General features: G+C 43.5%; 1 protein-coding gene and 1 non-coding gene across 5 annotated transcripts in view; both read left to right on the top strand.

The window, feature by feature from the left end:
* The first annotated feature begins 5,051 nt into the window (after positions 1–5,051).
* LOC119877386 lies at positions 5,052–5,160 on the top strand. Its single transcript, XR_005375937.1, has one exon. It is a non-coding gene; the product is annotated as a U6 spliceosomal RNA (small nuclear RNA).
* A 1,044-nt stretch (positions 5,161–6,204) lies between these two features.
* Positions 6,205–25,799, top strand: part of CLPB (caseinolytic mitochondrial matrix peptidase chaperone subunit B) — a 144,656-nt gene continuing 125,061 nt past the window's right edge. For 2 of the 4 annotated variants that reach the window (XM_038568761.1, XM_038568759.1), the window contains exons 1-2: positions 6,205–6,709; positions 10,467–10,518. In XM_038568761.1, the coding sequence (XP_038424689.1) occupies positions 6,289–6,709; positions 10,467–10,518 (473 nt within the window). In that variant the 5' untranslated portion in view covers positions 6,205–6,288. The remainder of the gene's footprint in view (positions 6,710–10,466; positions 10,519–25,799) is intronic. The other 2 variants (XM_038568757.1, XM_038568758.1) reach the window with 2 other exon arrangements.

Genomic DNA, 25,799 nt, shown 5'->3' on the forward strand with positions numbered 1-25,799 from the left:
AAAATATATATTTGCCAATATAATAGGTCAACTATGTCTTATAGATTGGTATTTTATTTTATTTTATTTTATTATTTTATTTTATTATTTTATTTTATTTTATTTTATTTTATTTTATTTTATTTTATTTGTAATCTTTACACCCAAGGTGGAGTTCAAATTCACAACCCCGAGATTAAGAGTTGCACACTCCAGTGACTGAGCCAGCCAGGCATCCCTTATAGTTTTAAATTTTATTTATTTATTTATTTATTTATTTATTTATTTATTTATTTATTTATTTATTTTTGAGAGAGAGAGAGAGGTATGAGTGAGAGTGCTGGGGGCTGGGCAGTAGAGAGAGAGGGAAGGAGAGACTCCATAGGCAGGCTCTGAGCTCTGAGTCAGGGCTCCATCCCACATCCCAGAGATCATGACCTGAGCTGAAATCAAGAGCCCCAGGCACCCCCTTATCTTATATAAAAACTCTTTGTTAAAGTGTAACTGACATACAATAAACTGCACGTTTATTTTTTTTAAAGATTTATTTATTTATTTATTTATTTATTTATTTATTTATTTATTCATTCATTCATTCATGAGAGAGGGAGAGAGAGAGAGACAGAAACACAGGCAGAGGGAGAAGCAGGCTCCATGCAAGGAGCCTTATGCGGGACTCGATCCTGGGTCTCCAGGATCATATCCTGGGCTGAAGGCAGAGCTAAACCGTTGAGCCACCCGGGCTGCCCTCATTCTTATTTCAATAGACATGTAGGTTGTTTCTTTTTGCTTGTAGCAGATTTTTTTTTTAATTAAAATTGTTGTTATTTTAAAGATTTTATTTTTAAGTAATCTCTACACCCAATGTAGCTGGAGCCCACAACCCTTAGATAGGAAGTCACATGCTCCTCTAAATGAGCCAGCCAGGCACCCCACTTGTTCCCAGTTTTTAAGAATCACTAATAAAATATTAATGATCAAGTCTTTGTATGGACATAGGTTTCTCTTTCTCTTGGGTAAATACCTTGAAGTAGAATGGCTGGATCATATGGTAGATGTATGTTTAACTTTTTTTTTTTTTGTATGTTTAACTTTTAAGGAAACCACCAAACTGTCCTCCAAAGCAATTCTACCATTTTATATTCTCATCAACAGCATATGAGCTTTCCAGTTGCTCTACATTCTCACCAGTATTTGGTAGGGTCAGTCTTTTAAATTTTAGACATTCTAATAGATACATCATAATAATTTACAGTAGTTTTTATTTTCATTTTCCTAATCAGTAGTCGTAATGGTATTGAGAGTCTTTTCATGTATTTATCTTATTTCACTTTAGTGAAGTGTCTATTCAAATATTTTTCCCATTTTAAAAATTGGGTAATTTTCTTCTAATTGTATTAAAGCTTGAAAATCCTTTTTATATTCTGGTAGAAGTCTTTTATTGGATATATAATTTACAAATAGGGGGATACAATCTTTAAAAAAAAACAAAAAAAAAACCCCAAATATTTTCTCCCCTTTGTGGTTACTCTGTTCATTCTCTCTTTCTCTTTTAATATTTGTTTATTTTAGAAAGAGAGAATACAAGCAGGGGAAGGAGCAGAAGGAGGGAGAGAGAATCCTAAAGCAGACTCCCCACTGAGCATGGAGACTGATGATGCTAGATCTCAGGGCCCTGAGACCGTGACCAATAGTCAGCCTTTCAACTGACTGAGCCATTCAGGTGCTCCTCTGTTCATTCTCTTAACAGTGGCTTTTGAGGAGCCAAAGTTCTTAATTTTGACAAAGTGAAATTTTATCTTTTTAAAAAATGGATCATGTTTTTGGTATTGTATCTAAGAAATCCTTGCCTTACTGAACATCAGAAAGATTTTCCTCATGTTTTCTTCTGGAAATTTTAGAGTTTACATTTTACATTTAGGTCTATAATCCATTTTGAGATGATTTTTGTTTATGGTATAAGCTATGGATCAAATATAGCTTAATTTGTACCTTTCTTTTTTTTTAAGATTTTATTTATTTATTCATGAGAGACACAGAGAGGGAGAGGCAGAGACACAGGCAGAGGGAGAACCAGGCTCCACGCAGGGAGCTCCATGTGGGACTTGATCCCGGGACTCCAGGATCACACCCTGGCTGAAGCCAGGTGCCAAACCGCTGAGCCACCCAGGGATCCCCAATTTGTACCTTTCTTATGTGTGTAGTTGAGCATATTTTCATATGTTTAAATACAAGTTGTAATTTTTTCTTGTGAGCTCTTTGGTCAAGTCTTTTGCTTGAGGCTGCTCGAGGCTGCTAAGCTTGGATATGCAGTTCATGGAAGTTTAAGCTGAAATCTAGCAGCACATAGCTCAGCTAGTCACGCATGCTGTGACTCCTCAGGGAGGCCTGTTCTTTACTTTGCACAAAGGCACAGTATAAGCTAGCACAGGCATTGCTTTAGTCCATTTGTCTCTTGTATGGTAGGTCTTTTGCATATTTTATAGGACTTTTCTGTATTATTTAGCCCTTCATCACTGTGGGGTAAATATATTTTTTCCCAGCTAGTCATTTTTTCACTGTGTATATTTCACTACCAGAAATTTTTTTTTTTGTAGAGTCAGATATATCTTTTCTATTATGGGTTCTGAGTTTTGTGTCACACCCAGAAAACTTTCCTACTCCAGTTATTTGTTTAATTTATGTTTTCTTCTAACTCAATCCTGCCTTGCCCCCTCCTCATGGATGTTATTTGTGAAAATCAAATGAGGGATTCATTGGGCAAGTGCTTTGAGATCACCCAGTGGTGCAAGTTATGCAGTAAACTGAAGGGTTCTGGAAAGTTGTCTACAGTAGGAGGGGCTGAGTGCTGCAAACTTACATCATCTTGTGACCCACCTGGTAATGAGAGCTCAGAGATCACCCTTCTGGCTGAGACCAGCCCTAAACTGGGAAGCATAAGTATTCTAAGAATACAGGGAGGGTGAAGCTGCTATAGTGAGTAGAGTGGTTAATAAGACAGGATGCCCTGGGAATCTCTTAAAATAGGAAGGTCAAAATGCTTTTGCTATTGAGTACCTTAATAAGTCATTTGTCCTTTTAACAGCTATTTACTGAGTTCCTTACTAAAGGATCAGAAATGAAAAATTCCATCTCTGCCTGCAAGAAGTTTAGAGTAGGGGAAGAACAAATATTGTTAAAATCTCTATGATACCTAGAGCAATCTATACATCCAATGTAATCCCTATAAAAATACCATTAACTTATTTCACAGAGTTGGACAAATAATCCTAAAATTTGTATGGAACCAGAAAAGACCTCGAATAGCCAAAGGATTGCTGAAAAAGAAAACCAACACTGGTGGCATCACAATTCTGGACTTCAAGCTGTGCTACAAAGCTGTGATCATCAAGACAGTATGGTTCTGGCACAAAAACAGACATATAAATGAATGGAACAAAATAGAGAACCCAGAAATGGACTGTCAACTCTATGGTCAACTCATCTTTGAAAAAGCAGGAAAGAATATACGATGGAAAAAAGACAGTCTCTTCAATAAATGCTGTTGGAAAAATTGGACAGCCACATGGAGAAGAATGAAACTGGACCATTTCCTCACACCATACACAAAAATAAACTCAAAATGGATGAAAGACCTAAATGTGAGTTAGGAATCCATCAAAATCCTAGAGGAGAACACAGGCAGCAACCTCTTTGACCTCAGCCACAGCAACTTCTTGCTAGACATGTCTCCAAAGGCAAAGGAAACAAAGGCAAAAATGAACTAAAGGGACTTCATCAAGATAAAAAGCTTTTACACAGCAAAGGAAACAGTTGGCAAAACCAAAAGACAACCTACAGAATGGAAGAAGATATTTGCAAATGATAAATCAGATAAAGGACTAGTATCTAAAATATATAAAGAATTTATCAAACTCAACACCCAAAGAATAAATAATCCAATGAAGAAATGGACAGAAGACATGAACAGACATTTCTCCAAAGAAGACATACAAGTGGCCAATAGACACACGAATTAATGCTCCACATCACTCGGTATCAGGGAAATACAAATCGAAACCACAATGAAATACACCAGTCAGAATGGCTAAAATGAACAAGTCAGGAAACAACAGATGTTGGCGAGGATGAGGAGAAAGAGGAACCCTTGTTAATTGTTGGTGGGAACGCAAGCTGGTGCAGCCATTCTGGAAAACAGTATGGAATTTCCTCAAAAAGTTGAAAATAGAGCTACCCTATGACCCAGCAATCACACTACTGATATTTATCCCAAAGATACAAATGTAGTGATCTAAGGGGGCACATGCATTCCACTGTTTATAGCAGCAATGTCTACCTACAATAGCCAAACTATTGAAAGAGCCCAGGTGTCCATTGACAAATGAATGGATAAAGAAGATACAGTATATATATAGATATACAATGGACTACTAGTTAGCCATAAAAAAAAAATGAAATCTTACCATTTGCAATGACATGGATGGAACTAGGGGATATTATGCTAAGTGAAACAAGTCAATCCAAGAAAGACAATTATCGGGATCCCTGGGTGGCGCAGCGGTTTGGTGCCTGCCTTGGGCCCAGGGCGCAATCCTGGAGACCTAGGATCGAATCCCACGTCAGGCTCCCAGTGCATGGAGCCTGCTTCTCCCTCTGCCTGTGTCTCTGCCTCTCTCTCTCTCTCTGTGTGACTATCATAAATAAAAAATAAAAAAAAAAATTAAAAAAAAAAAAAAAGAAAGACAATTATCATGTGATCCCATTCATATGTGGAATTTAACAAACAACAGAGGATCATAGTGGGAGAGAGGAAAAAATAAAACAAGACAAAATCAGAGAGGGAGACAATCCATAAGAGACTCATAATCATAGGAAACAAACAGGGTCACTGGAGGGAAGAGCGGGGAACAGGGTAACTGAGTGATGAACATTAAGGAGGTCATGTGATGTAATGAGCACTGAGTATTATTTAAGACTGATGACTCACTGACCTCTACCTCTGAAACCAAAAATATATTATATGCTAATTAATTGGATTTAAATAAAATTTTAAAAAAAGGAAGTTTAGAATAGGGTGCTTGCTTTGGCCACACATATACTAAAATTGGAACAATACAGAGAAGATTAGCATGACTCCTGCATAAGAATGCCATGCAAATTCCTGAAGTATTCCATATTTTTAAGAATGAAATCTTGCCATTTGCTGGGACATGGATGGAGCTAGAGAGTATTATGTTAAGCTAAGTAAGTCAGTTAGAGAAAGGCAAATACCATATGATTTCACTCATATATGGAATGTAAGAAACAAAACAAATGAACAAAGGGGGGAAACCCTCAAGAAACTCAACTATAGAAAACAAACTGATGGTCACCAGAGGGGAGGTGGGGGGGGGATGGTAAAATAGGTAATAGGGATTAAGGAATACACTTGCTGAGATGAGCACCGGTGTTGTATTAAGTGTTGAATCACTATATTGTACACTTGAAACTAACATTACACTGTATGATAACTGGAATTTAAATAAAAACTTAAAGATTAGTTTACAGTAGGGAATCCAAAGCACCCCTAGAGCAGGGAAAACAATTCTAGCTGTCATTTCTTGAAGACCTATTGAGAGCCAGGGACAATGGTGGTCTACATATGATCTCATTTGACACAGGCAATCCTCTTGAAGGTAGACAGGAATAACATTCCTTACCCAACTTCCCCGCATGCAGGTGTCATGAGATGCGGTGCGACAGCCCACCTGAAAACCCTTTGAAAATAACACAAGTGAGAAAGCAAGACTAGGACTTATCTGTTTAACTGAGAGGAAGTCTGTGTAGGAAAATAAAGAGAATTGCTATTACAGGTATACTGGTTATCCTAGACAACTTTTTTGAAAAGCTGCCCCAGGTTAAAAAGAGAATAGGCTAAAAGAAGCATACGTTTCATAATAGGCTTTCTGCTGAAGATCCCTGAAACTGCGCCGCATATGTTAACTAAATTTGGCGGGAGGATCTGGGATTCGAACCTTAATTCTAATCTCCACGTTCCACTCAGGCATTTCCCCTTTTACCACGCCCCCTCACTCGAACTCCACTTCCCAACATGCACCAGGCTCCTCTAAGTCGGCCGTCTTTGTGACGCGAGTTCCATGGCTTCCTGGGAAATGTAGTTTATTTGTTCTCCAGCTGCGGAAAAATCTAAGGCTGTGGACTACCACTCCCGTGAAGCACTGCAGAATTCCACCGCGTTCGCGGCGTCTTCGAACGCGCCGCGGCAGCCATGTTGGACGCGGCCAGCCTAGGGGCCGGCACCAGGGGGTGATGGAAGCAGCTATCAGGATGCTGGGGTCCCTGGTATTGAGGAGAACAGCGCCGGCGCCGCGGCTCCTTCTCCAGCTGCTTAGGTCCCCATCGCTCCGGAGTCATGGAAGTGCCTCCGGCCAGAGTGTGATCACTGCGGGCCGCGGGGAGCCGCAGTGGCCGAGGACGGCCGTCTGGGGGCGCCCTGGATCATCGCCAGCCTTTCTCACCGGAGAAGGGGCAGCCACCTGGGGGCGCCAGGGAGGACGCCCGGACACCCAGAGCCTCGAAGCCGCAACGTGGGGACGCCTTCCTAGCCCAGAAGAAACACTCCCGGGACAGGACAGCTGGAACGGGGTCCCCAACAGGGCCGGACTGAGCATGTGGGCCCTGGCCACGGCGCTAGTGGTTCACTGTTACAGCAAGAGCCCGTCCAACAAGGGTGATTATCCGGGCAGTCTGGGTTCGAGGAAGACAGAGGCGGGAGGAATGACCTGACTTATCTTTGGAGGGCAAGAGTTGCTTATAGATTTAGACCAGCAGAGCTTCAGTCCTGAGGGACCCAGACATCGTCTGGTTACCGGGGCAGGGTGGTGAACTGGAGAGCTCAGTGCCTCTGAGTTGTAGAACTTCCTATCATAGGTCACCTCGTTTCTTTGGTCATTACTTTGTCCATCTGTACAATGGAAACGTTGGATGAGACATCTAAAATTAGAGCATGGTCCTTTTATGCTCTAATACTCAGCCCGGCCAAATTCCTCTCTTAAGAGGTCTCCAGGAAACCGCCATGTGTTCTAATGGCAAGTACTAGATAGTTTAGAAACGTTTTTCCCCTAAGGTGGCCTAAGAAAGGAAGTAGAGACCTGGTTTCAATGCCAGCTTTGCCACCGCTCACCCCTTGCTGCTCCCTGGTTTCAGCCCCCCCCCCCCCCCCCTTTACACGGTAAAGAATTGATTTCTCAGTACTCTTACAGTGCTGTTGTTTTGAGTCTTGGAGTTCAGCAGCCAGGGGGCTGCTCATCAGACTCTTCAGGGGTTTCGTTGTCCGTGGTCTCAGGTGTGAGGTGATCTTGCCAAGCCAGGCTGTTGGCAGGAAAAGAAATACAAGGAAGTTGGATCCTTAGAGACCCAAAGTAACCATAGGGGGTGGCAGACCCAGTTTGGCATCTCCCCTGCATGCGTGGAGCTGAGGAGGGACTGGGAAAGCAGGCAGAGAGCCAGATTTCTGGCCTGTATGAGTCCAGCCACTCAGATTCTCAGCTATTCCTCAAGGGGGAAGGCTGGGAAGCATGGTGTTCATAGGTTCCATGCGTCCCAAGCTCTGAGACTTGGGAGCAAGAGTGGGGACTACCTTGAACTTAGTTTATTTAGCAGGGTGTGGCCAGCTGTAAAGGAAGGGTCCTGAGTTGGAAGTAAGGACCTCTGAGATCCTGTTCCGGTTCTACCCCTAACTCCCACTGTGGCTTTGGACTCTTGCTTCTCTATCCTCATAGGCTGTTTGTTTCCTCATCTACAAAATAATGAGTTGAAATAGACTCTAAGGGCTCTTCTAGCTTAGGCGTGCTGTAATTCTATAACTTTGAGCATTTTTTGAATACCCTCTGTGAGCCCAATTTTGGGAGGTGTCACAAAGTCATTTAAGGAGACCATGCAGGCAGTTAGGCCTGTGGTTCTGGTGAGTGGTCTGACAATGTGTTGGGGGATTTGAGGGCCAGCAGGGTCACGAAGGCATTCCTAGAAAATTGGTGGAGACCCCTGGAGGATGGGGAATTTGAACTTGAGTTCTGTAAGATGAAGGAAGAGATGAAAAGGAGAGTGACATTGTGAGCTCTGTGAGAGCAAGAAATGCAGCTTATCTTTTTTTCAGGTTGATACAAGTTCCTTCCCCTAATGCTTTCAACATCGTTTGTCCACCATAGCATCTGGAACTTAGTAGGTACTCCATAAATGTGTCTTGAGTTGGATTGTATTGCATGCAAAAGCTTCATGGATGTGGGAGTCACAGGTCAGTGTGGTGTGTGCAGAGGCCAGCAAAGTAGCCAGCCTGGTTGGAGGACAGGGGGTCTTTGGAATGAGATGAGAGCAGATGGAGTGGGGCCCAGATGTCAGACAGGATGGTTTTTGGAGGGTTTGGAATTTCTCCTGTAGGCAGTGGAGAGCCATGGAAAATTCATGAACAGGGAATGTCCCAAGGCTAGTATGTTTCGATGATTTGGGAAGGTGTTCAGGATCTTGCCTTAGAGGTTTCTAGGAGCTCCAATTTGTACTTTTTCTACTTACTAAAATAGGTAATGACCAAACCCTGATCACTTCCAACCCTTCAGACTTTGCTAGCCTATGCTATACCCTGATTTGGAGTTGTAAGCTCAGGCCCTTTGTACATTGTGGTAGAAACTGTACCATGTAGGAGCTGGAGGCCCTGGTTTTCAGCTCCTTCCTCATTCCCCCAGTGACCTTGCCAAAGCCACTCGTTTCTGCAGAGTGAGGGAGGAGTGGATACAGTGATCTCTGAGGAAGCTTTGTTCCTCTTCCAACTGAAGGCTGGCTGAGCATCCTTGGATGTGTGCTTGGAGAACCGTAGGGGAAGATAACAGGAGAGACCTGACCCTGGAGTCTAGGCTGACAGGTGGGGTGGAGACACTAATTTTTGAACCACAGATCTGGTTTGCATATTCATGACATGGTGGCTATCTTATTATCCCTGCTCTTCACATAAGGAAACTGAGGCTCAGGAGATTAGATGAGTTGGCTCGGTCATACAACAAGTAAGTGGCAGAATTGGGGTGGGAGTTCAGGTCTCCATATCCTGCTCTTTCTACCCTACTGCAATGCCTCCTCTCATGTTTCACTGGATGAGTCTCTTGGCTGGACTGAGAACTCTCTGAGGCAGTGCTGGGTATGAGTCTCCAGTGTTCACCTAATGGAGCTCAGAACCTTGCTGGGCATATAGGGCTCCATGGGTATTTGAAAAAAATTTGCCTCTACTATGGAGTTTTTCTGAGCCGGGCAGTTTTTCTTTGTGGCCACAAGGTGGTGCCAACAGCCTGTAGGCTGCTCAGGCTAGGCCGGGCTTAGCATTGCTTTTCTGCTAGGTGATTCCTAAGGAATTGCCACCCTCTGCTTTGGGTCTCCCTTTTTCTGAGCTTGGCACTGAGGAGTTGGCAGATTTTTCAACCATCATTTCATTTCCTCGGCATCCTGTGAGGCTTGCAGGGCAAGAATTACTGCGTCTACTTATAGTCCTGGAAGCTGGAGTTGAGAGGGAAAAGTGCTGCCACAGAGCAGGAAATAGGGGCAGGCTGTTGGAACCAGGCCTCCTGACTCCTTGTCAAGACTCTTAACTCTCAGAGGAGCCCACACCCCTGCCTGTTCCACCCCATTCTGTTCTTGGTGTTGGGTTGGTGACTTGTGATACGAGAATCAAAACTAGGTTGAGAGGGACGCATGGGTGGTTCAGTGGTTGAGCGTTTGTCTGCCTTCTGCTCAGGGCATGATCCTGGAGTCCTGGGATCGAGCCCCACTTTGGGCTCCCTGCGTGGAGCCTGCCTCTCTCTGTGTGTCTCTCATGAGTAAATAAATAACATCTTAAAAAAAAAAATAGGTTGAGAAATCAGTTGGGGGAGAAAGTGGGACAAGGTAGGGGAATGATTAATAACAATGACAGCCATGTGAAACGTATTAGTCTGAGCTTTCTAGCTAATGAGTGAAGGGATTCATCTATCAAGCATTTGCCATAGGCTATACATAGTTGCTAGCACTTTACCTGGATCACCTGTATGATAAGAGTTACAAGATTAGGGTATGTAATGAATGTGGAGGACAGGTTAACAGTGGATAGCATGCAGGCTGGGGATGATTAGCTTTCTCTTAATATACCTTGGCATCATTTTTCTTGTTAAAGCCATGTTTCTTTTCTTTCTTTTTTTAAATGTATTTTTATTGGCGGGGGGTGGGGGGGAGAGAAACCCAAGCAGACTCTGCACTTAGTGTGGAGCCTGAAGCAGGGCTCAGCCTCAGAACCTTGAAATCATGACCCTAGCTGAAACCAAGAGTCAGATGCTTAACCGACTATGCCACCCTGGTGCCCTAAAGCCCATGTTTCTCAAGTGCTTCCATTTCCATTGTTTTCCTGGGCCCCCCATGCAGCTCTGATGGTAGGTCTTGGCCAGGGATCTGACCAGTGCCCCCTTTCTTTTCAGATATAGCCCTGATGGAGGCTGCTCGTGCCAACAATGTCCAAGAAGTCAGCAGGTGAGTGTTGGATCTCCAGGACTTGCTCTCTCCCACAAGAGGGCCTGAGCTGGGTGAACCCATTCCTCCAGTGGTGACTGCCTTAGAGGAAATACTCATAGTAATCTGGGAAGTGAACCCTGTAACTTCCCTATAGTCACAGTCACTTGGGCTCCAGGTCAACCTTTAGATTTTTTAAGATAGGAAGTCTGCCCTGTGTCCCCTTTTTTCTTGACCCCAAACATCTCTGGATCCTTCCACTGTCTTGTTCTTAGCAGGACATGGTGTAGAGTCCCTTCCACATCCTGTGGGTTCTTTACCGAATCTTCCCATTTGTTCTTATTTCTTTGTGGAACTGGCCATGTGTTATTGTTTGTTGCCTCCTTGGAATACAGGTGGGAACCCATGGAAAGGTTTGGGGATTTAGGAGGGAGCTGAAAGAAGCCTGTTAGGTCTTCTGAGGCTAGAAAGATCTGCCCAAGGGGTTGGGGTGCACATGCTGGACTCCTGCTCAGGAGCTAACTGCATTCTTCTGGCCTGGCTCAGCTGGGCCGCTTAGACCACTGGTAGGTTGGATCTGAGGTTCTTGGCAGGGACAAGACTTAGGTTGGGGCTTCGCCTGGTGCCAGGGCTGGGCAGTCTGTGTCCAGGATAGATGCTCAGACCGAGGCCAGCATAGGGCATCAGTATGGGCCTGTTGGTTAGGGGCAGAGGTTTTATTTTTGGTGAAATTAGTAGCCTGCACTGGGCCTCATCTTGACCTTTTTTGGCCCTTTGTATAAAACGAGGGGCCACAAGATATCCTCTCTTCTTGCTACCACATCCACATTTTAGACAGGAAGTCCCATGTTTTGGGTGGCTACCCCGCACCCATTGCCACATTCTTGGTGCTCCTCCTCACTCTAGCTGCCTGCACATTGAAGAAAGTGTTGAAAGTCAGCTGCAGGCCCCACCAAGACTTACGGCTTTGATTCCCTTTCATTTTATCTGCAGCATTATTATTGATTCTCAAGGGTGCTTTTGAGTATTAATGTTCAAGGCTTAGTTTTTAATAAACCACTTTTGGAAGTATGGGCTGGGAGTTGTTTCGTAGCCAAATAAATATGATGGAGCAATAGTTTAATAAACATGCAATGATGCATCTTAAAAACCAAGCACAGATGTCAGCTTGTTGTTATAAGAGCCATTCATAACTGCCAGCTGTGCGTGGCATCTTCATTTCCCCAGAAACAGCTGAGGCTCGCTTCCTTACGCTGCAGTATAAGAGAGTGAGGGGGCAAAACTGACTGTGCCCCCTCCCCTCAGGCCTTTGCTGACCTTTAAGTCACCTGTTGGTGATTGGACAGCCTTCCTGCCGAGGACTGCCAGGCTGCTACTTTCCTCTGGCAACCCAGTTTAGGTGGTATATTTGCAAAGCAGCAATGCTATGAATCTACTTTTCCATCACCCTGGGGAGGCTGAGTTTACCCTATTCCATTGAGCCCCTGAGTGTTGATTATTTTAGCTCTTTCAAATACAGTGTTTTTCTGATAGCAATTAAACACCTGCCAAAAGAATGCAGAAAGTGATTGGATTTGTGGTATGTGTGATGCAGAACATTCCTTCTCACGCGTGTGGATAGCATTTGTAGGGGCCTTTCACGTGTATCTCTAGTTCTTTTCTCCTGCCTTCAGTTGTCTCATTTCTTTTGGTCATGATAACTCAGAGTCTCCCTTCACCCCTTTTAAGGGAGTCAGAGATGAGCAAGGCACAGATCCTGCCTTTCAGCACAGCAATCTTATTCTTACTCTTTTCACCTCCTGTGTCCCCCTCCGTCCCCCCGACTCTGAGGCAAAAGGTAGCGAACAAACTGAGCAAAGGCAGGGAGCAGGAGGTGCTGGGCCCAGTGTCATGTTGGTGCTGCTGAGGTGGTACATGTTCAGCACTGCAAGGGGAGAGGTGGAGGATGGTTTAAGACAAGCCAATGTGCAAGGTTTATTAAAATGCCTATGGTAAGGAGTGTTGAATTGTTATCCTATAAAGCAGTGATGAGACATGGAAGGTTTTTGAGCAGGGGAATGACCCAATTAGGATCATTCAGAAGGGTGAAGAATAAACAAGTAGGGGAGAAGCTATTTCTTTTTTTTTTTTTTTTTTAAGATTTTATTTATTTATTTTTTATTTCTTTTTTTAATTTTTATTTATTTATGATAGTCACACACAGAGAGAGAGACAGAGAGGCAGAGACATAGGCAGAGGGAGAAGCAGGCTCCATGCACCAGGAGCCCGATGTGGGATTCGATCCCGGGTCTCCAGGATCGCGCCCTGGGCCAAAGGCAGGCGCTAAACCCCTGCGCCACCCAGGGATCCCTATTTATTTATTTATGAAAGACATACACAGAGAGAGAAGCAGAGACATAGGGAGAGGGAGAAGCAGGCTCCATGCCGAGAGCCCGATGTGGGACTTGATCCTGGGACTCCAGGATCACACCCTGAGCCGAAGGCAGATGCTCAACTGCTGAGCCACCCAGGTGTCCCGAGAGGCTATTTCAATAAGACAAATTCAAGGTGATGAAGGCCTGAATTAGGACATCTTTCTTTCCTCCTCTCCCAGAAGAGTTCTTGCTTATGAGTGAATGAATGGGCTTTTACTGCGTGCTGGAGATGGGAGGTGACCCAGGCTTTGGTCTCAAGGAAACAGACATGTAACCTATCAATTACAGTTTTTTTCTGCTAACAGAGCTAGGCATACAGGTGGAGGTGGGGAGCCTGCCTATCCTTGCTAGAAGAACAATTCTTTTGAATTCCCACAGCAGGTTCTTACTCAGCTTTTCCATGTCCTAGACTGCATAGGTGCTTCATGCTGCTCTTAGGTTCTTCCTTTGTGTCCTGCTTTTAGCTCTGCTAAGCTGACCTGCCTATAGCAGGATAGAGTCCCATTCTCAAATAAAAAAAAAAAAAAAAAACTTAAACATAGCTTGTATTTGGTTAGGTCACCATGTGTATGATCAGTATGGTCTGTAATATCAGCATTTGGTATAAAACTCAGATCTAGTGAATAATATTGTCCTCTACCGTTCTTTCCCTGTTGCCCTCTGTGGGCCTCTGTGTATCTCTGCCTTGATGTCCCCTAACCTTCCTTAGCCCTAAAGCCTTGGGAAAGCTCTGGATAGTGAAGGCCAGCAGCCTGAGGTTCTTCTGCTCAGAGGGGAAGTGCTTCATCCTCCTCTTTAAGGATTCTCTGGAATCTGAAGTTCCTAGGTCCTGGATATGAGTCCTCTACACACACACTACCCGTCTGTACTCTGTACTTATTACCCCCTGCTTAAATCCTTTCACACTCAGCTCCAGTGCTGCAGCCCTTATGAAGCCTTCCTTGATTCTTCTCACCTGGCTGTGATTTCTTCTTCCCTTGCTCCACATCTCCCTTCTTTTCTGGGAGGGTATGAAGGTCATCTGAAAAGGGCCAAGTCTGCCTATGGCAGAAGAATAATCCTTTTCTAGAAGAGAAGTTGGAGATTAGGGAGAGAATCAGGACTGATTATCAGGACTGAGGAGGCACTCAGTCCACGAACAGGAGAAGCAGCAAGGGTCCTTGCTGCTCAAATCAGGAATCCTTAGAGACAACCTTTTGAGACAATCAAGCCAACAGCTCTGGACGGTCACCCTGATATGGGGGCACTGTTGACCTGCTTTATGTGGTGTTCGCTAACTGCATGTAGTGTGAGCCTGCCTGGCTGGAGGAGCAGGGCAGGATCTGCCACTCACCACATTCTGTTCTTGATATTAAGAAGGTTGTGAGCTAGACTTCACATTAAACTACTGGATTGTGTGCCTCCCCACGCAGGGACAACTATTTCCCCACATCTCTTACTCTATTCACCAGCACAACAGAACTTGAGGAAAGTTGCTTTTTTACTGACTTTTCAGCAGACTTGAAGCAGGCTGTCCAGAGGCTTATTTCCATACTTCCATTGGCTATTTCGGAGGGAGGCTGAGTCCCTTCCTCTTCCCTTCCTTCTCTCCTTTTTCCCTGTGGCAACCATTTCCCCCCTCCTCCACCAAGGCACTTAAACCTTGTTAGTGTGTGCAGCTCTGACTCCTCGGGAGTGGAAGCCCTGTCCTGGGGCCCCTATCCCACCTGTCAGCATCACGAGCAGGTGGCCCTACTCCTGGGCTTAGCCTATACCCAAGCCTGGCTCCTGGATACAGGAACCACTCACCCGAAACCTAGGGCACAGGGCAGACTAAAGGCACATCTGTCCAGGCTTGGGCTGAGCCATGTGAGGAGCTATCAAGGCCAGGAGAAATGAGGCCTCCTGTTCTCCCAGTGGAGATCACATTTCCTTCAGTACAAACTTGAGTGAAAGACAACACCTCTACCCATTTCCCTTCTCCCAGCAGGGAGTTGGGCCTCTCTGCTGAGTGCATAACTCAGTTGTTCATCAGCCCAAACATTCTATAATGAAGGAACCCTGGTGATATCAATCTTGAACTTCAGACTGCCTGCCCTTTCCAGTATTCATTTGATCATGTGACAAAATTTACTGAGCACCTGTCATATGCTGGGTTCTGTGCTTGGCACCAGGGACATCTGACCAGACATGATTCCTGCCCTTCATGCAGGAGACTGGGGAATACTGTGGCAACATTGTGTAATCAGTGCTGTGAGACAGGAACCCAGAAGATGCCCCTGAAGAGTCTGGGAGACCGAAAGCATCCTAGAGGAAATGGCTTCAAATATCAGTAGGGTTTAGACAATAGAAGGGGAAGGCTTTCCAGGCAAAGGGGGCTGCATGAGTGGTAGCACTGAAGCAAGAAACAGCCTAGGATGTGTGGTGTGGAGGGGGGAATTATACATTATCTGTTTTTTTTTTTATATAAATTTATTTTTTATTGGTGTTCAATTTGCCAACATATAAAATAACACACAGTGGTCATCCCATCAAGTGCCCCCCTCAGTGCCCGTCACCCAGTCAACCCCACCCCCTGCCCACCTCCCTTTCTACCACCCCTAGTTCGTTTCCCAGAGTTAAGTGTCTCTCATGTTCTGTCTCCCTTTCTGATATTTCCCACTCATTTTTTCTCCTTTCCCCTTTATTCCCTTTCACTATTTTTTATATTCCCCAAATGAATGAGAATTATCTGGTATTGCTTGATCACAGTTTGAGGCCAGGAGGAACTAGAGAGAGGGAGGGACCTGGCTATGGAGGGCATTATCCGTTTGTCCCTCAGTCATTCATCTGTCCTGCCTGTCTTCTTTGCCTAGCCCTGAGCTGAATTTGCTTTGGTGGCAACACCATGAGGAAGGAGAAGCAATTCCTGCCCTGGAGGAGTTCATGAACTCCCCAGGGGAGGGTAGAGTACATGAGTCAAAATTGAGAGCCAGCAAAATATAAGGCACAGGTTGCCTAACTTCTATGAGTGTAGGTAACATGGAGATAATACCTATAACCCACAGAGTTGTAGAGTATTTGTTAATGACAAAAATAATACTTCATTTGACCAAGGTTTATGAGTGCTTATTAGGAGCAAGGCGTTGTTGGGCTTAGTGCTGGAAATACAGTGGTGAACAAGATTGACACAGTCCCTACCCTCTTGGTACTTACAGTCTAACTAGGAGCCAGTGACTAATTATGTAGACATAATTTTGTACTTCAGAATGAAGTGCAGTTTGACTTTTCAACAAATGGTTGTTGGGACAACTGGATATCCACATGCAAAAAAATGCTGTGGAGGCCTACCTCACCCATACACAAAAATTAACTCAAAATGGATCATAGACATAAATATAAAAGCTAAAATTGTAAATCTTTGTGACCTTGGGTTGGGCAAAACTATCTTAGAGCATCAAAAGCACAAGAAACCAAAGGAAAAGATAGATAAATTGGACTTCATTAAAATTGAAAACTTGGGGCACCGGGGTGGCTCAGGTGGTTAAGTGTCTGCCTCTGGCTCATGTCATGGTCTCAGGGTCCTGGGATTGAGCCCTGTGTTGGGCTCCATGCCCAGTGGAGAGTCTGCTTCTTTCTCTCTCACCCTCTGCCCCTACCCCCACTTGTACTCAAGCTTTCTCTCTTAAATAAATAAATGAATTCTATTTTAAAAAATTGAAAATTTTGTGTTCAAAGGACACCTTCAAGAAAGTGAAAAGACTCTCCCATAGTGGGAGAACGTATTTGCAAATTATGTATCTGACAAGAGATTTGTACTCAGAAAATGTAAAGAACTCTTTAACTCAATAATAAAAAGATAATGTAGAAATGGGCAAAGAATCTGAATTGGTATCTCTCTAAAGAAGATACTCAAATGAGCACATGATATTGAATATACATAAAGACACTTAACATTTTTCATCATTAGGGAAATACTAATCAAAACCACAATGAAAAAACAACAACAACAACAAAAAAAAACCAATGAGATACCACTTCACACCTATTAGGATGGCTGTAAGCAGAAAGATGATAGTGTTTCTCAGGATGTGGAGAAATTGGAACCCTCATGTATTTCTGGTGGAGATGTGAAATGGTGAAACTACCTTGGATAAGACTCGGCATTTCCTCATTATATTAAATGTAGAGTTACCTTATGGCCCAGCAGGTCTGCTCTTAGGTACATAACCCAGAGAAATGAAGACACGAACATGAATGTTCATAGCAATGTTATTCATAATACTCCAAAGAGGAAAACAACCCCCAAATCCATAAATGTTTGAATGGATAGATGAAAATAATACAGCCGTAGAGCAGAATATATTATTCATCAGTACAAAGGAATGGAATAGTGCTATATGCTACAACATCAGTGAACCTTGAAGGTATTATGCTAACTGAAAGAGGTCAGACAAAAGACTACATATCATATAATTCAATTTATATGAAGTGTCCAGAGTAGACAAATCCATAGAGACAGAAAATAGATTAGTTAGTTATTGGCAAGGACTGGGGAGGTTGGGGTTGGGAGGGAATAGGGAACGACTGCTAATGAGTCCAGAGTTTCTTTTGGGGATGATGAAACTGTTCTGGAGTTAGTAGTCAAGATTGTACAACTCTGAATATACTAAAAACAATAGAGTTGTACACTTTTAATGGGTGGATTATATGGCATGTTAGTTATATCTTCACAGTTGCTTAAAAAATAAAGTACAAAGCACTTGGAAATCTAACCTTGGATCTGGGAGGGATGGAGGAAAGAGTATGTATCAGTAAGGGAAAGCACTGGAGTACGTGGGATTGAAGTGAGCTCTGAAGGACGAAGTGAAAGTTGGAAGAACTTTCAGTTGGAGGGAACAGTAGGTGGAAGGCCTGGAGGAGTCAAGAACAGATAGATGTGAAGAAATCATGCAGTGAGAGAAGGCCAATCTGACTGGACTATAGAGAGTAAGGGCAGGGTGACATGAACTGCAGCTGGAGAGTTAAGCAAAGACCATACCACACTGGGTCTGTAGTCATGGTGATGATTTTTATTTTTACTAAGATCACTGAGCATCCACTGAAGGATTTTAAGCCTGTGTGTGTGTGTGTGTGTGTGAGTGTGTGAGAGAGAGAGAGAGAGAGAGAGAGAGAGAGAGAGAGAGAATGAGAGAAAGACCTAGTGACATGATCTAGATCTGTAACTTTCTCCAGATTTCTCCAGAAGCTGCATGGAGAATAGATTGATAGAGAGCCATGGTGGGTGCAAAAAGACTGAAAGCTGTTGGAATAGGCTAGAAGAGAGGATGTTGGCAGGTGATGACTTGGACTACGATGTCAGCAGAGATGGAGGAAGTAAGCTAGACAGCACTTGGTGGTTAGAGGGGTATCAGTGCTTGATACGTTGTATGTACTAATAAATGAATGTTAAAGGAATGGATAGAGTTGGATATCACTGATTAGGGAGAAGAAGGTGTTAATGAATTTCAGTTTTTTGGCCCAATCACTGTGTAGATGCTATTCACTGAGATGAAAGTGCTAGAGGAGAACTGGGTTGGGGGGAAATGATTATGAATTTGGTTTTAAACATGCTAAATTTAACATGCTAGTGAGATACTCAAGTGGAGATGTCTACTAGGCAATTGAATGTATGTGTCATTCATACCCTTTCCACTGTATATACCATGCTATCTCTCAAAAAAAGAATCTCAATGATCACTTTAGAGATTGTTTTGTTATCTTGTCTTGATTTCTAGTTTCATGGTTTTAGAAAATTAAGGAGTTCATACATACCAGCTCAGACTTGTTTACTAGATGCCTTGAAAAAAGGTCTTATTTGGTTTACAGTTCAGGAAAGAAGAAAGGGTTAGATTTTCTTGAGTGTTAAACACATTTGTTCTAGTTTTACGTTGATGGCTTGGTTTGGTTCTTGTCCCTGGATGCCCCAGCTTGGGGCTTGAGGCACTTGATGTCCCTATGCCAGGACCAAGGTGTCCAGAATGTGCTCAGCTACAGCATAGGTAAATGTTCTGCACATTGATCCGGGGATTTTATCTAATTAACAAAAACCCTGGCTGGTAAATACATTTGGCTGTCTCGGGTCCTCAGAGAGGCTGTCTGTTTATTGATTGTAGTATCATTTTGGCTGGATGGGAAGATATTAATGATGGCATCAGAGCAACCAAACATCCAGTTCTTTTAACCAGTAAACCAATGTCCTTGTGGTGTACAGTAGATTGAAACAAAAGTTTTATTTTAGACCAAAGATCAAGGCTTCTAAATTGATGCTTGTTGTGAGAGCTCCATAAGATCATCACACTGGTTTTTGAATGCTAGGGCATAACGCCCATAGGCTTTTTGAATACTGGGATGTTGGAAGGCAGTATAATGTTAATAGAAAGAATACAAGATTTTTAGAATGAGCAGATCTGGGTTCCACTTTGGACACAGTTACAAACTGGCTCTGGGACCCTTAATAAGATTCAAAGAGTTTCCCTCTTTGAATCTTAAGTTTTCCAAATCATGTTAATGGGGGTTCCACTGAGAACTTTGAAATACAATTTCCAGTGTTCAACCCTGCAGAGAAAACCAAGTCCCTTTGGAAAGATCCAGATCACACACTGAAACACTAGGCAAGCAGCTCTGCAGAGATGTATGACTGGGTCTTTGCTTACTTGTTTCCTGGCTGGAGGGGGGGACTGGATTGACAGCTTTTTCTGAACTTCATAGGTAGGTGAGTTGTGGAAGCAGCCAGTCAACTGCACAGAAGCCCAGCAGAGTTGGGTGGTTGGCCAAGCACAGAAGCAGAGAACAGCCAAGGCCTATATGGGGGGTGGGTTGGGGTAGGGGGGTGGCTTGTAGGGAAGGGGATGTCACTGAAAGGGATCCCAGCCTTGGGATGGAGCCTCTTGTGTTGGCCTTACTGCTGCTTGGCTGTGTGGCCTCAGTCCCTTAACTTCACTAAGTCCCTTAACTTCTTCAATGGCCTAGTTTTGAAGTATCTTTTTAATATTTGTCAGACCACCCTCCCAGGTCTTGGGGAAGGTTCCAGGCAGGTGAACTCTTGTCTGGAAAATTACTCATCCTGTGGGGCATCAGTGTTATGTCTTCAGGAAGGCTTCAAGTGCCCTTACCCTCCCAGTACTTGTAGGTTTCCATAGCACCCTAAACCTCCTCTGTGACAGCACTTAATCACCCCGTATTGGGATAAGTTATTTGTTTTCTTTCCCTCCAACAATACTCTGGGTTTTATAGATGGCAGACCATTGCTTTTATTCATTGCTGTTCATGTAGATAGTTAACAAGTACTTAATTGAATATTGCATAAGTTTTTTTGTAAATGATAAAGAGCTAGGCAAATGTTAATAGTTATTTGCAGTTATAATAAATCTATAAACAGAGAACTGACCTCTCTTTCAAAAAATAAAAATGGAGCATTAGTTCTTTTATTCATTCAAAAAAGTGTCTACTATGTGCTGGCACTTTGCTAGGCCTTGATGGATCAGCGGTAAGCCAGAAATACAGGCGTCACCTCATGGAGCTTTGAGTCAGCTCAACATGTTGATCATGCAAATGTAAAATTACAAAAGAAAGAAAGAGATTATAGCTGTGACAGATGCTTCAAGGAAGGGTAAAGAGAATCCTAGAGCCTCTAGTGGATTTCTTTTGGTGAGGAGTTAACTCTGATGAGGAGTTAACTTAGGTCGAGTTAGGGCAGAAGAGCTTTTCTGGCAGAAAGAACCTTTATTTACAAAGACCTAGTGGAAGAAGGAAGGATGACAAGTGTGAAGGGGCCTGCAGCTCAAGGGTGTAGTGGTGGGGATGGTGGTGCCAGAATAAATGTTCAAGGCCATAGTAAGGAGCTTTGTCTTTATTCTAACAGCAGCAGTAGTTGATTTGGTGGTGGTAGTGGGGGGGGGGGTTGTTGGGTTGACATGATCAGCAACCTTTCTGATCTGAGAAACATCAGGAACCAATCTGAATGTTACCAGCTTGTGTGTGCCAGGATCTTCTTTGGCACTGATCCAGCCACTGAGGTAGGGTAGGTCACAAAGCTGCAGTCCCCAGGGTCCCGCAGCAGGGGCAGCAGTCAGGCTTTGTCTCCCCAACAGTATTGCTGTGGCCCCTCAGTGCTGCTTCTTGAAAATCCCAGCTCAATCATCACCATAGCACAGATCCTATCAGCTTGACTAGAACCAGTTGGATTTTTTTTCCCCTGAGGAATTTTCCTAGAAACTGAGGGAGAGAAATCCAAGTATACTGAAAATGGTCAAGCTCAGTGTGTCACTGGGCTTAATGATACTCACTTTAGCTTCTTCTTCTTCTTCTTTTTTTTTTTTTTTTTTGTATATATTTTTTTTATTGGAGTTTGATTTGCCAACATCTAGTATAACACCCAGTGCTCATCCCGTCAAGTGCCTCCCTCAGTGCCGGTTACCTAGTCACCCCATCCCCTTGCCCACCTCCCCTTCCACTACCCCTTGTTCGTTTCCCAGAGTTAGGAGTCTCTCATGTTCTGTCACCCTCTCTGATTTTTCTCACACATTTTCTCTCCTTTCTCCTGTAATCCCTTTCACTATTTCTTATATTTTCCCGAATGAATGAAACCATATGGTTGTCCTCCGATTGACTTACTTCACTCAGCATAATACTCTCCAGTTCTATCCACGTTGAAGCAAATGGTGGGTATTTGTCATTTCTAATGGCTGAGGAATATTCCATTGTATACATAAACCACATCTTCTTTATCCATTCATCTTTCAGACACTGAGGCTCCTTCCACAGTTTGGCTATTGTGGACATTGCTGCTATAAACATTGGGGTGCAGGTGTCTCAGTTTTTCACCGCATCTGTATCTTTGAGGCGAATCCCCAATTTCACTTTAGCTTCTTGCCTCACAGTTCCTGCTCTGTCCCTGTCCTGTTTAAAAGCTTTCGCAGGAAATCTCACTTTAAAAAATCTCACATTTGAACTTTGAGGCTCTTTTACACCCTCGTTCCTTCCCTCTCTTCCCTTCTGAGTTGGGAGTCCCAGGTCCAGGCTCCCTCCTAAGGCAACAAGTGATTCTCCCATAGGACTCTGTCAGTGGGTCTGGCAGAAGTTCTCTTATCATTGGCAAGAATCCCAGTGATAAGGACTTTGGAGTCTGAGAAGGCAAGGTTTGATTCCCAGCTATGAGTCTGAGAAAACAAGAGTTGAATTCCAGCTGTGCCATTGGTCAGCTCTGTGACCTTGGGAAAGTTGCCTAACCTTTTCTAGCTTAGATTCTTACTCTGCAAAGTGAGATCATGATTGACCTACCTCACACTTTTGTTATGAGTAGTAAATGAGAAAATTAAATGAGAGAAACTACTTAGTGCTTGCGATGCTTAGTGCATACTGAATGCTCTGTACATGGTAAGTTTTGTTACTAAATGTTGTTAATTACACTAGGTTTTTGCCCCATCACTAGAAAAATAAGTTAAGGTAATGGATAGAATTTCTGAATATTCAGTTGTTACCCTGTATGTGTTTGTTAGCTTTTACTGTGAGCTTTCAGAGATCTCCCATACTAAAGAACCCAAGGCAAATGAATAGTAAGTGGGACAAAAAAAAACAAAAAACAAAAAACAGGCAATTATGCTTAGTTTTACTCCTTTTTCTAGAACTTACATATATTAAGAATTTTATTTACTTTTGATAGGATCTTTTTTTTTTAATAATTTATTTATTCACACATGAGAGAAGTAGAGACATAGGCAGAGGGAGAAATAGGCTCTTTGCGGGGAGCCTGATGTGGGACTCAATCCCAGAACACGGGAACTACAACCTGAGCCAAAGGCAGACACTCAACTCTGAGCCACCCAGGTGCCCCCAACCATTTTTTTTTTTTTTTTTTTAAGATTTAGTTATTTATTTGAGGGAAAGAGAGCACGAGCAGGGGGAAGGAGCAGAGGGAGAAGTAGGCTCTCTGCTCAGTAAGGACCTGCACCAGGACTCAATCCTGGGACACTGGGAACATGACCTGAGCCAAAGGCAGACTCTTAACCAACTGAGCCATCCAGGATATTACTTTTTAATGGCATAATTTTTCATGCATATGATTTTTACATGTATCAGTACATGTGCTATAAAATGTTATAAAATAATACTTTAATAATAACATTGTTAAATATTACAGTGACTGATGTTTATTGAATACCTTTTTTGAGACAGATATTATGTGAGGCTTTAATCACTAAATCCTCATAACTCTGCAAGTAATAATAGCCCCATTTCACAGACATTGAAACAGAAATGTGGATTACTTGAGAAATTTGCCCAAAGTTGCCCATTTGGAAGTGGCATACCACTTCAATTTACAGATGAAGAGGCCCGAGGCAGATAGAGGCTTCCTGGGATCACAGTTTCCTCAGCACTCTTCTAGGCTCCCGTTTCCTGTTGAGGAAGTGTTTTCTAGCTAGAGGGAGAACCCCTTCTGTCTGCCTTACTGGGAGTCTACAAGGTTCCTGAAGAGAAACTGACAGATCCAGACCCCTTATCCGTCTTCCCCTCTGCCCTTCACTCGACCCTGCACTCCCACCAGCCAAGCCTGGCCTTCCCCTCCATCCTGAAAACTCTATTCCAGTTAGACTTGGCTTCTCACTGTCCCAGATATGCAGCTTACTCATCCTACCTGGAAGCCTTTGCGGTGCTTTCAGCTCCACCTCGTCCTGTCGAGATCCAGTTCTTGCTTCATCACCCACCTCAAGCCCTTTTTTTCCAGAAAGCGCTCCCTCACTGGTAATAATAGCTGTTCTTTATTAGATACCCACAGTATGTGAGGCAGAATACTAGACACTCTATGTGTATTATCTTCCTTTCTTGCTCTAGTATTGCAGAACAGATTGTGTTATATCCATTTTCCAGATGAGAAAACTTGAAGCTCAGATTCAGTGCTTACTACCTCACAGCTAGTAAATAGTGGAGCTGTGTGATTTAAACTGAGACCTATAGGAGTCCAAAGTACTTGCTTTTCTCACTGCAGGTCACTGCTTGTTCTAGCCCATGGTGAACTTTCTTGTCCGATTCCCACAGCCTTAAAGTCTCTGCCATACAGTATCACGTTGAGTTTTCACTCCTTGCCTCTCAGCCCTGTCTCCTCACCTAGGCTGTGCCATCACAGCAAGGTGGATCACCTCCTCCTGCCTCTACCATACCTAGTCACACAAGGCTGGCTGGGCACGCAGAAGGCACTCAGTACAGAGAGAGTCTGGACGGTTGATTGATTGGTGGAATGAAACCCTGTTTATTCTCCAGAGGCTGCCCAGCAGGAGGGCACAGCAGCTGGGCAGGCGGGCTGGGCTCCCGGCCCTCAATTCATGTGGATGGGAGGTCCAGGAAGGCTGCCTCAGAATCCTCTCTGAGGCTGAGCCGAGGCTTCCATCTCAATGCCCTTTTGTTTGGGGGGGGATAGCGCCCCGGCCTCCTGGGAAGTCTGTGTGTTTGACCAGCTTTTACAGATGGACAGTGAGTAGGGACAGGATATAAAGCACAAACAATTGGGGGAGGCCTCTGAATTCCCAGGGATTCAGAGTCCAGCAGGCAGGGCAGGATCCATTCTAGAGCAGGTGACACTTAGTTACAGCTTTTGCACAGGTAGACAGGATCCAAGGCACTTTGGTCTCTTCCCTCCCCCCCCCCCCCCCCAAGAGGTTTTTGCTGGGCAGCATCCAGCCCTCAGTTGAGCTTCTCTACGTATGAAGCCCTGTCTGCCTCCTGAAGTTGATAAGCAGACTCTGAATGAGCAAATATTCATTTGTTCTTTTATTCTTTTTATTTTTGAGATATAATCTATATACCATAAAATATACCCTATTAAAGGGTACAGTGGTTTTTGGTATGTTATAAAATTATGTGACCATCACTACTATCTCATTCCGGAACATTTTCATCATTCCCTCACCCCAAAAAGACCTTAGTGCCATTAGCAGTCACTCTGTTTGTCCCCTCCCCTCAGACCTTGGAAACTACTAATCTACTTTCTCTCTCTATGAATTTGCCTATCTGGACATTTCCTAAATGGAATCATACAGTGTGGTCTTCTGTGACTGGCTTCTTTTATTTAGGGTTATGTTTTCAAGATTCATCCATGTTGGAGCATGTATCAGTACTTCTCTCCTTTTTATGGCTAAATAATATTCCATGTATAGATATACCACATTTTATTTATCATTTCATCAGGTGATGGATGTTCATATTTTTACTTTTTGGCTATTTTTAATAATTTTGCTCTGAACATTACAGGTTTTTATGTGAATGTACATTTTCATATCTGTTGGGTAGATTCCTAGAAGTAGAACTGCTAGGTCATATGGTAACTCTATGTTTAAATTTTGAGGAGCTGCCAGACTGTTTTCCAAAGTGGCTGTACTATTTTACATTCTTATCAGCAACGTATGAGGGTTCTGATCTCTCCAGTCTTTGCTAATACTGTATGTTATTATCTATCTTTTTTATTACAGCTATTCTAGTATGTGTGAAGTGGTATCTCATTGTAGTTTTTTTTTTTTTTTTAAAGATTTTATTTATTTATTTATTCATGAGAGACAGAGAGAGAGAGGCAGAGACACAGGCAGAGGGAGAAGCAGGCTCCATGTAGGGAGCCCGACGTGGGACTCAATCCCAGGCCTCCAGGGTCACGCCCTGGGCTGAAAGCGGTGCTAAACTGCTGAGCCACCCGGGCTTCCCCTCACTGTAGTTTTGATTTGCATTTCCCTGATGGCTAAGGGTCTGTCCATTGAGCATCTTGTCATGTACTTACTGGGCCATTTGTATATCTTCTTTGGCATTTATTTATTCTGGTTTTTGGGCATTTATTCTTAAGGCCCATTATAAGCATTATGCCCCATTTGGCATAGAGGAAGAGCATAAACATGTATCATGATGACC

This window comes from Canis lupus, chromosome 21 (genome assembly GCF_011100685.1).
Source record: "Canis lupus familiaris isolate Mischka breed German Shepherd chromosome 21, alternate assembly UU_Cfam_GSD_1.0, whole genome shotgun sequence".
NCBI lineage: Eukaryota > Metazoa > Chordata > Mammalia > Carnivora > Canidae > Canis > Canis lupus.